A 12,914-nucleotide genomic window follows, 5' to 3' on the forward strand; every position below is an offset into this window, starting at 1 on the left:
GACACAGGAGAAAAGCAAAAGACAGAATAGACCAAATAAGGCACCTTTATAGCTAACCAATCAAACGTTTGGCTGTCCTGTTGGCTGTGTTTGATTAGTTGAGTTTAAGTTCTGTTTTCCTTAATATAGGCATTTATAAAAAATTGTTCAAGTTAGTTTTGCTTACCTTTGTAAATCAAGGAGTTTTAGGGTCATATGTGACTTAAGTAAGTGACTTTATCTGCCTAGGGATTCTTCAGGAATGGTCTTCATTTTAATTTACTTGGTCACATGGGACATAGTTTTGGTTGGCGTTTCTTTCAGAAGCACAACTTTTTCAGAAACTCAGTTTTTGAGTCTACTTAATTCCAATCAGCTTTACATACAAGCAAACAAGTCACAGTTTTTGTCTGGTCTTCTGCTTCTTATATTTGCTATATTTGATTGGTTTTTTCACCCCTGTGCTTTTCTCTCTGGACTTAATATCAGACACTTTAAATAATACAAGGCTTAAAGCATTATAAGGCTTCACACCATAAAACACTAACAAAAATAAGCTAAAATAATTATTTTAATATATGTAAAATAGATTTTAAGAAAAGACATTAGAATAGAAAATGTCACTTCATGTGAGTAGAGGGTATATTTGCCATGAAGATACTACAGTTCTAATGCTTTATGCACTAATCAGCATGGCATCAAACTATGTAAAGTAAAAGTTGACAGGACTTCTAAAAGAAACAGGTAAGTTTCTTTATCTGCCTAGGGATTCTTCAGGAATGGTCTTCATTTTAATTTACTTGGTCACATGGGACATAGTTTTACATTAGAATAGTTTTCATAGTTTTACATAGAATAGTTTAACATTAAACAACAGATAATAGAATAAGAAGACAAAACTCAGAAAAGATAAATAAGATTTAAAAAATATGACTAACAAATAGATGTAGTGGATGTATGAAACACTGCACCCCCAAACTACAGGATACTCATTACTTTCAGCAAACACAAACATTTATTAAAATTGACCATATATGCATAACATAAATTTTAGCAAAGAAAATTCTATGTAAATGGAAACTTAAACATATATTTTAAAAATAGTCCATGGAGGAAAAAAATCACAATAAAAATTAGAAAAATTTAAAAATAAGTATAATAAAATATAATAAAACCTTGTGAAAAATGATTAAAAATTCTTAGAGAAAAACATATACCAGGAAAATAACAGTGAACATACTCAAAGGAGTAAAACTAATTAAATCACAATGTAAGAGGGGAAATTGGTGAAAGATAACACATTTGAAAAGATCAACCAAGACAGATTTGAATAGACTAATAAAACAAGCAAACTTCTGATAACATAGATTATGAAAAGAAAAGCAAATAATATGAAGAAATTCAGGGATATAGTCTGTTGGTATCAAAATTTAATAAGATGATGTTATAATCAAAATTACATAAAAATATAAATAGCTGAAACTGACAAATGTCTAGAAAATTGTAACTGCCAAAACCAGACCAGAAGAAATAGGTAACTGAATAGTTTCAGGTCAAGATCGTAGAAATGTATGCTGATGTATCCAATAATAAGTTACATGTTAAAGAATGTTTGTAGCATCACCATCCTCATAGTTTCCAAACTCAAAACAACCCAATTTTGTATTTCTACTAGACTAGATAAATTGTGAATTATTTTATTAATACTATGTAATTGTTGAATAAATAATCTGTCTCCACATGCAACATGATTAATTTTAAAAACATAATATTGATTAAAAATGGCTAAATTTAAAAAGAGTATATACAGTATTATTCCATTCATTTACAATCCAAAACCAGGCAAAACCAAACTGGTGGGTAGGGATACATATTGGAACGTCAAATTCACAAAGTTAAACAATGAAGTAATTCGAATCGCAGATAGTTGTTATTTCTGGAACGAAGATAGTGATTATGATTAGAAAGGAGCATATAAGGTATTATGGGGCTAACACAGTTCCCTTTCTTGACATGGGAGGTGTTTAAATTAGTGTGCACTTTATAATATAGCATTTATACTTCATAAAATGTTCTATATTTGTTATATATAACAATAATAGGCAGTAAAATATGAAAAAGAGAAAAGAAATATTTCTAAACAAATGATATGAGGTTAGCTAAGTCTTAATACCAAATCCTGATAGGCACAATATGAGAAATGAAAATTGAATATCAATATATTCCTTATAAACATAGAGGCACATATTCTAAAACATTGGTAAACTGAATCTATCAGTGGCTTAAAAAATACTTTACATGGTCAAACCTTTGAGGGTGTCCTCTTCTTGCCCTTTGCCTCGTTTTTCTTTTCACTGCTGAAAACGTCATTCTGTGATTTTTCCCTAGCATCGATTCTCTTTCTCTTATAAAAGTCAGAGACTGCCTCTAAGATTAAATTTATATTTTTAAATATTTTTTGGAAACACACCAGGAACATGCAGCTCAGAACCACAAGCCTACTATCCATTCTCTAGGTCTTTGTCATGCGTTATGTCACAAGTCCTAAAAAACTATGGTATTTTTTTCTTATGCAAGCACTGTCCCATTCCTCAGGTGACCTATTTTTGCAGATATTGGGTATTGGCAACTTGGGACTGGCATCTCCAAACTCTTTCCTCTAGATAGATAGGAATGCAAAAGTATAAAAAAATCTCTTCAGGCCTGGGTCAAGAGTGCAAATGGAAGACCACATACCACATGGCTAGATATTTAAAGGGCATATGTATATAAAGCTCTGTTAAAGGACATATTTTCTATTCTATCTTGACAAATATACAATCATAACAACAAAATAGAAAATATTTACCTAGCTATTTTGAGTTATACTTGCAACTTGCAAATCATCAAACATGATGCAATTAAATTATTTTGAAAATATTGACTGTTCTGTAGATCACCCAGTAAAGATCGCATGCAAATAAAATACAAATATTTATAATTCACAAAAGTAGTTTTTTCTGCCTCCAGCAAAATGGCTGCTCATTATCTTATAATCAAGATAACAGAGTATCTTATTTACATTAATTTTGAACTAGACAATCTTTCTTAAATCTCCACATTTTCAAAATGTTGATAAGTTTTTTTTTTTTTTTTTGGTATTCTTTGAGAGAATGGAGTGGGTCGAGGAACCTTGACTTTTCACAGTAAACACAGTTGTCTACTCTTATCTGCAGTTTCAGTTACCCACGGTCCACCACAGTAAAAAAATAGGTGTGTGCAGTACAGTAAGATAACTAACTGAAGAGAGTGAGAGATGCCACAATATGTAACACCTTTAACATTTTTTTACTCTTTATTTTTTAAATTTTTATTTATCTTAGAGACAGAGTATCCTTGTGATGCTTAGGCTGGTCTCAAACTTTTGGGCTCAAGCAATCCTCTTGCCTCCCAAATCACTAGGATTACAGGCATGAGCCACCACCCCTGGCAACTTTTGTTATAGTATGTTGTTTTAATTCTACAATTTTATTCTTAATTATTTTTATAAACTTTTACTGTGCTTGATTTCTATATCAAACTTTATCATATGTGGGTGAATACAGGAAAACATTTATTATATAGAGAGTTTGGTAGAAACTGCTGTTTCAGGCATCCACTGGGGGTCTTAGAACATATCCTTCGTGGATAAGGGGACACTAGCATTTCTGTTTCTTTGCTTGGTTGTCGGTTTTGTAACTTATGACATAATGCAGTACTGTTATCTTTGGTAGCTGTTACTGATTTTGTTAAATTTATTTTTTATTCACTTTTAAGTTTAGAAAACAAATATGAGGGGAAAAGTGGGTAAAATATGAAGGCACTTGGTGCCTATGGGGGATGGTGGTGAGCACCGCTAATTAGTGAAGAGGCAGGGAATGAGAAAGATGGATGCTCTGCAGACGAGCTTCTCTTCAGTCACAGTATTGACAAGATCCAGCTTTAGCTCCACAAGAAATTGAGCATTCTTTTGAAATAGTGTAGATCTGTCTTTGCATGTTTTGTAAATCTTCATTGGCTGTGCTATTAGCCATAAAAGCTGCATTTAGCTACATATTCTACGAATCATGCAGTATTTGTACTCAGAACTCAAGCTGGTTGATTCAAATTTTCTACAGCCCAGACAAGGCAGAAGGTACAAAACAATGAAAGAGAATATATCTTTATTTGCATGGTTGCAAATGTGAGTTTAACTTTGCTTCATAATCATCTATGAAATATTTCTGCCGATAGCGAAGACATAAATATCTTATCTAGGGCTCAGCAGAGAAATTGAAGAAAAATAAAGATTTCACCAGAACAGCCATGTGAAGATTGATCAGCGAACTTTAGAGATTTCTGCTTTGACATTGAGCCAACAATGAAAGAAGGAGTAGAAAAAGGAGAAGGAAGAAGAACTTCGCTGTACCCTAAAAAATCTGAATAACATTTTAGATCAGTGAATAACCAGCAGTGACATGAGACTCTGGACTATCTCTGTTCTGACATGGAAAGTGTCCTGCAGAGTATCTTCACTCTTGTAATAATTGCAGAATTCATAATTGGGAATTTGAGCAATGGATTCATAGTACTGATAAACTGCACTGAATGGGTCAGTAAAAGAGAGTTGTCCTCAGTTGATCAAATCCTCATTATCTTGGCAATCTCCAGAATTGGGCTGATCTGGGAAATATTAATAAGTTGGTTTGTAGTTCTGCATCATCCAGCCAGTCTTATGGATGGAACAGTTTTAAAAACTGGTATATTTAGCTGGACAGTTTCTAATCACTTCAGTCTCTGGCTTGCTACAATCCTCAGCATCTTTTATTTGCTCAAAATAGCCAGTTTCTCTAACCCTGCTTTTCTCTATTTGAAGTGGAGAGTAAACAAAGTGATTCTGATGATACTGCTAGGAACCTTGGTCTTCTTATTTTTAAATCTGATACAAATAAACATTCATATTAAAGAATGGCTGTATCGATGTGAAAGAAACACATCTTGGAATTTCAGTATGAGTGACTTTGCAACATTTTCAGTGTCGGTCAAATTCACTATGACTATGTTCAGTCTAACACCATTTACTGTGGCCCTCATCTCTTTTCTCCTGTTAATTTTCTCCCTGCGGAAACATCTCCAGAAAATGCAGCTCAGTTACAAAGGGCAGAGAGACCCCAGGACCAAGGCCCACATAAATGCCTTGAAAATTGTGATCTCATTCCTTTTACTCTATGCCAGTTTCTGTCTATCTATGCTCATATCATGGATTTCTGACCTGTATCAGAACAAACTGGTTGAGATGCTTTGTCAGACAATTGGAGTTTTCTATCCTTCATGCCACTCCCTTCTTCTGATTCTAGGAAACCCCAAGTTAAGACAGGCCTCTGTTTCGGTGGCAGCTAAGGTATGGGCTAAACAATGAGAAACCCACAATTTCATAAGTCATTCAGATCATAGATTATGGTACGTTGTATAAAGAAACAGGAGTCTATGAGGAGTTTAAAAGATATTTTATATTTTCCTGGTTTATTCTATTGTGAAGGTCATTGCAAATTTTAAGATTCTTCTCGATAATTGCAAGTTAATTAAGAATATTATGTATTTATGATGTATATTTCTACATTATCAGGAATTTGAAACGTATGTGAGGAAATTATTGGTAGATTCCATTGTAAATGTAAAATATATACTGCAGCATACTTACATTAATTGTAAATCTACAACCTTTTGTTTGGTAGTGAATCTCAATTCTAAATCACTCATTCGGACGAGTAATTGCGGTAATTATTTTCTTATATCGTGGACTCCTATTGAAATGGTAAATTATGGATAACTAGAACAGAAATAAGGGAAGTTTGAACTTGCAACCATTACTACACTTATGGGTTGAGAGAATTGAGAAGGTTAGAAAGTTTAATATGAATAACTGCCACATGAAAAGATAACTTTGTCTTTTAGTAATTATATTGTGTATATGTGTACATGCATATTTTATATTATGCATTTTAAAATAAATATTATTGAGGTAGAATTTACATATAATATAACACAACATGTTAGTGCACGTTTTAGAGTTTTGACAATGTATACACCTGTGTGACCACAGCGCCAATGCCCTTTGCAGTCCATCCTCTCCTCACCAGCCTTTCCTTCCAAGCAACTACTTATCTGCTTTGGTAACTATAAGAGAGTTCTTTGATTTCTAGAATTTTATGCATAGACACACACACACACACACACACACACACACACACACACACACACAGTCATAGTGTGTGTACTGTTATATATGAGGCTTCGTTAACTCAGCATGTTTTTGAGGTTCATTTATTTTGTTGTACCGATCAGTAGTTTGCTCCTGAGCAGTATTGGATACACCACATTAAAACATTTCTCTTTCCTGTTAGTGGACATTTGAATGGTTCTCAGTTACTGGTCATTATAAATAAAACTGGTATCAACCTTCATGTGTGTCTCTTCTTCTGGATATACAGTTTCATCCCTCTTGAGTAAAACTGAGTAAAACCTATGAGTAAAACTGTCAAATCATAAGGTAAGTGTATGTTTAACATGAACAAAAAAACTGCCAGCGTTCTGTAGAGTGGTTGCCTCATTTCATATTATTGCTAGCAATATACAAATGTTTCAGTTCTTTTACATTCTGGCCAACAATTGGTACATCCTCTGTTTTATTTTGTTTTTTTATTTTGGCCATTCTAGTCAGAATGTATTGGCATCTCATCATAGTTTTAATTCACATTTTCCTGATGGATAATGAGGCTGAACATTTTTTCATGTGCTTTGGGTCATTCACAAAATCTCTTTTTATGAAATGTTTATTTAAACCTTTTGCCAGTTATCTAGCTTGATTTATGGCTTTCTGTTTTTATTACTGAGTTATAAAATTTCTTTATGTAGTCTCTGCATTAGTCCATTTTTCTGAGGCTAATAAAGACATACTCAAGATTGAGTAACTTACAAAGAAAAAGAGGTTTAATTGACTCAGTTCTGCATGGCTGGAGAGGCCTTACAATCATGGCAGAGGTGAAAGGCACGTATTACATGGCAGCAGTCAAGAGAGAATGAGAGCCAAGCAAAAGGGGAAACCCCTTATGAAAACGTAAAAAAGTCATGAGACTTATTACCTACCACAAGAACAGCTTGGGGGAAACCACCCCCCATGATTCAACTGTCTCCCACTGAGTCCCTCCCACAATATGTGGGAATTACAGGAGCTACAATACAAGATGAGGTTTGGGTGGGGACACAGTCAAACCTTATCAGTCTGAATATAAGTTATTCATCAGACATAAGTTTTATAAATATTTTCTGCCAGCCAGAGGCTTGTGATTTCATTTTTCTTACAGTGTCTTTCAAAGAGAGGACATTAAAAACTTTTGATGAAATTCAATAGTCAATTTTTTTCTGGCAAGAAAATTATTTTTAACTTATTTTGCTTATAAAATTCAAGGATTTTTTTAATGGATCAGTTGGAATGTCTTTCTGGTAGAATGATTTATTTTCTTGTGCACATATACCCAGTAATTGGATTGCTAGGTTGAATGGTAGTTTAAGTTCTTTGAGAAATCTCCAGTCTGCTTTTTACAGTGGCTGAAGCAATCTGCATGCTCACCAACAGGGTATAAGTGTTCCCTTTGCTCTGCAGTGTAACTGGCATCTTTTTTATATTATTATTGTTGTTTTGTTTTTTAATTTTTTTAGAGTAGCCGTTCTGTCTGGTGTGAGATGGTACCTCCGTGTAGTCTTGATTTGCATGTCTCTTAATGATTAGTGATGTTGAATATTTTTAAATGTTTGTTGGCTGCTTGTGTGTCTTCTTTTGAGAAGTGCCTGTCATGTTTATTACCCATTTTTAAAGGGGTTATTTGTTTTCTGCTTGCTCAATTGTTTCAGTTCCTCATAGATTTGGGATATTAGACCTTTATTGCATGCCTAGTTTGCAAATATTACATTCTGCAGGTTGTCTATTTACTCTGTTGATAGTTTCTTTTGATGTGTGCAGAAGCACTTTAGTTAATTAGGTCCTACTTGTCAGTTTTTGTTTTTTAGTGCAATTGCTTTTCAGGACTTAGTCACAAATTCTTCCTCAAGGCCAATGTTTAGAATGGTGTTTCCTAAGTTTTCTTCCAGGATTGTTGTAGTGTGAAGTCTTGCACTTAGATTTTTGATCCATCCTGAGTCAATTTTTGTATAAGGTGAAAGGTGAGGTTCAGTTTTATTCTTTCACATATGGCTAGCCAGTTATCCTAGCACCATTTATTGAATGGGGAGTCCTTTCCCCATTGTTTATTTTTGTCAACTTGGTCAAACATCAGATGGCTGTAGATGTGTGTCTTTATTTCTGGGTCCTCTATTCTGTTCCATTGATCTATAGATCTCTTTTATACAATTAGCATGCTGTTTTGATTACTGTGGCTTTATAGTATAGTTTCAGGTCAGGCTATGAGAAAATGCCTGATTCTAAGAATTTTGAAGTAAGTTTTGACATTCTCTAGACAATATCCAATTATTTCTGCCAGTCCTGTGCCATCTTCCTTAGTGTCTTCTTTTCCTCAAGGTAGTCAACTTCTCCCACCCCATTTTCCTCTGGATGAAATGGAGAATTCACATGGTGCTTCTTTTTATTGTACTAGAGGCAATGATCTCTTTCTGTACAATTTTCATTTTGAAGGAAATAATAATTAATAGTTTAAGAATGGTAACAACAAAAGGCAACTTGACATTTAACTATATGGAGACCATGCAAGATTTCACTTCCTGGTTCCTCCTTCACAGGATGTTCAACCTTCCTTTTGTGGAAACACTGGTCTCCGTTCTTCCCTTAATCCTCTCCTAATGGAGCCACACCAGACAGATGAAGCTACACAATGTTTATTCCAGGAATCCCAGCACTGAAGCCCATGTCAGAGCTATAAAAGCTGTAATTTCATTTCTACTCCTCTTTATTGTACATTATTTCATCAATATCATACAGGCCTATTTTATTCTAGACAGTGTTGTGGCAAGGACTTTCAGTAGTGTGCTAGTATTTTTCTATCCATCTGCCCATTGATTTCTTCTAATTTTTTGAGAAAGGAAATTGTAGCAAGCTTCTCTTTGTGTCCTGAAGAAGTTAAGTAAGCCAATAAGGACAAAATCTTTCATTTTATAATCATACCTGATATGAGTGATGATATTCTGAGAAAGAAAAAAAGAAAGAAGAACAGGAGGGCCACACATTTGCCTATTTCACCTACCTTTTTTCTCATTACATTCTATGATATATTGAGCTTTATTGAAAATATTTGCTGAATTAAATGAAGCAGAAAAGATTGCTACCTTGTTTGTACCATATATGGAGATTGTGTATTTAATAGTAAAATTCCAGTATACTGATAATGCACTTTACATTAGGCACTGTGAACAATATAATACTCTGTTTTTAAACTTTATTAATATGTTGCATAAATATTAGAATAGAATTGAAATACATCAAGAATTATAATATATATTTATGTGGATAGTATATATAAAATCAGATTTACATGTATCAACCCATATAGATTGAGTTCCTATCCTAAAAATAATGATCAATTGATAATTTAAAACTAGGAAGGAAATCCCAAATGAAAATAGTTAGTAGTGTCTACAGCTTAGTGAAAACTTTGAGAATATGAATCAAAGTCAATTGTAATGCACATCACTAAGGGTTATTTCCAAATATAAGCCCCATTCTATTAATATTTTCTGTCATTTTCAGTTAAAAGCATTAAGTAACCTTGACCTTCAAGAATGTTACAATTTTGACCATCTACAGCAGACTTGGACTCTAAAATCTGAGTCTTTGGAGTGACAATAAAATTTTACTTAATTGCTTAACTGTGTAATGAAAGCAAGGGCATATATCAAAAAATCAGCATATATCAAAAAATTTTAAGTAATCAAAATTGGAGGACTGCTGTTGGAGTCTAGTGTAGAGTTATCAGGTTTGGTAAACAAGAAATACAGAAGGCCCAGGTGATAGTAACGAATGGAGGATCTCATTTTATGAAAGTCACTATGTAAGAATAAATAAAAATAAAGGTTTGAAAGAAAAAACAAACCAGGGATAACCACTCAGATTACAGAATTAAATTTAATAAGAAGGACTTTTCTTAAAAATGTAATTAGAAAGCGTGTAAAAATAGCAGGCTAAATAAAAGAACAAAATCACAACTTTAAGATTAAAAAGTAACAGAAACTAAAAATGAAATAATTGGGGGCAGATTTTGAAGAACAATTATCTTTTCTCTAAAAAAGGAAAGAACATATTGTGAAGAAATAATATAGTTTTCAGCAGTAAAGTCAAAAGACAAATTTTCAACATTGCAGAAAGTGTTTTAAAAAGACCTATGCAACTATCTTGCATGTTCTGCACATGTACCCCAAACCTAAAATGCAATAAAATAATAAATAAATAAAAAGAGAAGTCACAAAAAAATTATAAAAATAAAAAAATAAAAAGTCAATCATACAGTAATCAATAGGACAAAAAGCAAATCCTAGAAAAATAACCTGGACATTGCAGTCCTAAAACGAAGCTTTAAATGTGTGAGTAAAAATAAAATATCCCGAGAATAGACCATGAGATTTCCATGTGCAAATGTCCCCCTTTAGGAGAGTGGGGACATTCAATAACGTGTGGAGACATTTTCAGTTGTCAAAATTGGAGGGATGCTGATGGCATCTGTTGTAATGTTACCAGATTTAGCAAATAAAAATATAGGAGGCCTAGTTAAATTTACGTTTTAGACAAAAAAGGAATAAATTTTTAAAGAAGTATTACTGTGATCAGCATAATATGTTTATATCATGATGTAAGTATATTATGAGGCCCATTATAGACTCGCGGCATTGATAATTGGATACATAAACAATGACCATTGCTTGTTGCTTATTTGAAATCAAATTGAACTGACACACCCTGTATTTCACCTGCTCACTACGAGGACAAGGATGCTGCCAACATCTCACAATGCACGTGACAGCCCCTCACAACAGAGAATTATCTGGCATAAAATGTAAATTGTGCTAAAGTTAAAAACCATGTGGCTGGGCATGGTGGCTCACGCCTGTAGTCCCAGTACTTTGGGAGGCCGAGGAGGGCGGACTATGAGGTTGGGAGTTTGAGACAAGCCTGACCAACATGGGGATACCCCATCTCTACTAAAAATACAAAAATTAGCAAGGTGTCATGGCGGGTGCCTATAATCACAGCTACTCAGGAGGCTGAGGCAGAAGAATCACTTGAACCTTGGAGGCAGAGATTGCAGTGAGCCAAGATTGAGCCACTACACTCCAGCCTGGGCCACAGAGTATGATTTCATCTCAAAAATACCCAAAAAACAAAACAAAAAAACCCCCGTGATTTATGAAGATGTAATAAGAAAATCACCAACTCCATAGTGGCAATTACAGCTGAAAAAATAAAATCAGTTATAAAAACAAACAAAATAAACCATGCTTTGTGAAGATGTAATAATGAAAAGCACAAACTCCGTAGTAGCAATTATGGCTGAAAAAATAAAATGTCTTGCTACAAGACTTCACACAGACCGGCTGCCTTCCTTATCTCTGAAATGTCCAACATAGCATACATAGGCTCTGGTTTCGGCACATACAGTCGCAGCTCACACTTGCTCCTAACCAGGCCTTACTTTGAGACGGGAAAGATTTAGACTACTTTATTCCTTCACCAATTGCTGATAAATGAGCTGTGATGGCTTCCAGTTAAAATAATTTGTGGGTGAATAATTCACAAAATATACTTAATGTTTAAAAATTGGAGAACAGAAATTCTCAAGGCCGTGTTCTTGTTTACGGGGTACTCTGAATTCCTAAGCCCCATAATTTTGTAGATTGCTTGTTTACGGCAGTCTTCTCCTATTTAACTCTAAAATGATTTTATATTTTACTTCTCTTCCTTCCTCCTATCATGATATGGGATATCCTAATAATGCAGCTTAGCAATTTTGGTAAGTGATCATCACTGACTTAATTTCAATCATAAAATGGCATACCCCTTATGAAATCAGATTAGTCACTTCGCTTTCAACCTTTCTAACTGCTCCAGTGTTCTCAGAGGGTAGTGTCATCCATGAAGTCACAGTTCTCCTGTCCCACCTACCTCTGGACTCATCTCTTATCTAAAATTAAAACAAATTTTAATGCAAGAGAAATAAATAGTTTTTGAAAGCTATTTCTGATGGACTTAGTTCTGTTCAAAAATAAAAGCTACATTTGGTTTGGCCTGTATCCTTCTAATGATTAGTAGTTTGGTATAGAGTGAAGTATATGGTTGGTATGAGTGTGTTTTGACAGTCCAGCACTTGCATTAACAGAGACCCATGGATTAATGGCAGCCGCTAGGTTGTCTTTCTGACCCATGAAGGCATTTTTTGACAAGCAAAAGAAGATAAATGAAAACATATAGTAAGAAATTGATGCTGGGATGAAAACCTCTGCATCCTTGCTGTGAAGGCCAAAGCTTTGGAACCCTTTTTTTTCTTTTTTTCTTTGAGATGGAGTTTCCCTCTCATTGCCCAGGCTGGAGTGCAATGGCACAATCTCAGCTCACCGCAACCTCTGCCTCCTGGGTTCAAGCAGTTTTCCTGCCTCAGCCTTCCGAGTAGCTGGGATTACAGGCATGCACCACCACGCCTGGCTATTATTTTTGTTGTATTTTTAGTAGAGATGGGGTTTCAGCATGTTGGTCAGGCTGGTCTTGAACTCCTGACCTCGTGACTGCCTGCCTTGGCCTCCCAAATTGCTGGGATTGCAGGCACGAGCCACTGTGCCAGATTTTGGAGAACACAGATGTAGACCTAGAAATCTGGATGATTATAGACAGACAATGCCAAGAAGGAAAATTAGTCAAACATACTATTCCCTACCTGTAATTA

General features: G+C 34.4%; 1 protein-coding gene across 1 annotated transcript; it reads left to right on the top strand.

The window, feature by feature from the left end:
* The first annotated feature begins 4,011 nt into the window (after positions 1-4,011).
* LOC100396204 (taste receptor type 2 member 13) lies at positions 4,012-5,398 on the top strand. The gene has a single exon (XM_002752148.4). The coding sequence runs from the start codon at positions 4,484-4,486 to the stop codon at positions 5,393-5,395; it is 912 nt and encodes a 303-aa protein (XP_002752194.1). The 5' UTR covers positions 4,012-4,483; the 3' UTR covers positions 5,396-5,398.
* Positions 5,399-12,914: the final 7,516 nt, after the last annotated feature.

This window comes from Callithrix jacchus, chromosome 9 (genome assembly GCF_049354715.1).
Source record: "Callithrix jacchus isolate 240 chromosome 9, calJac240_pri, whole genome shotgun sequence".
In the NCBI taxonomy this organism is placed as follows: Eukaryota; Metazoa; Chordata; class Mammalia; order Primates; family Cebidae; genus Callithrix; species Callithrix jacchus.

What these genes read in the sequence shown, in the direction of transcription:
- LOC100396204 (XM_002752148.4), top strand. Translation starts at nt 4,484, where the DNA reads ATGGAAAGTGTCCTGCAGAGTATCTTCACTCTTGTAATAATTGCAGAA.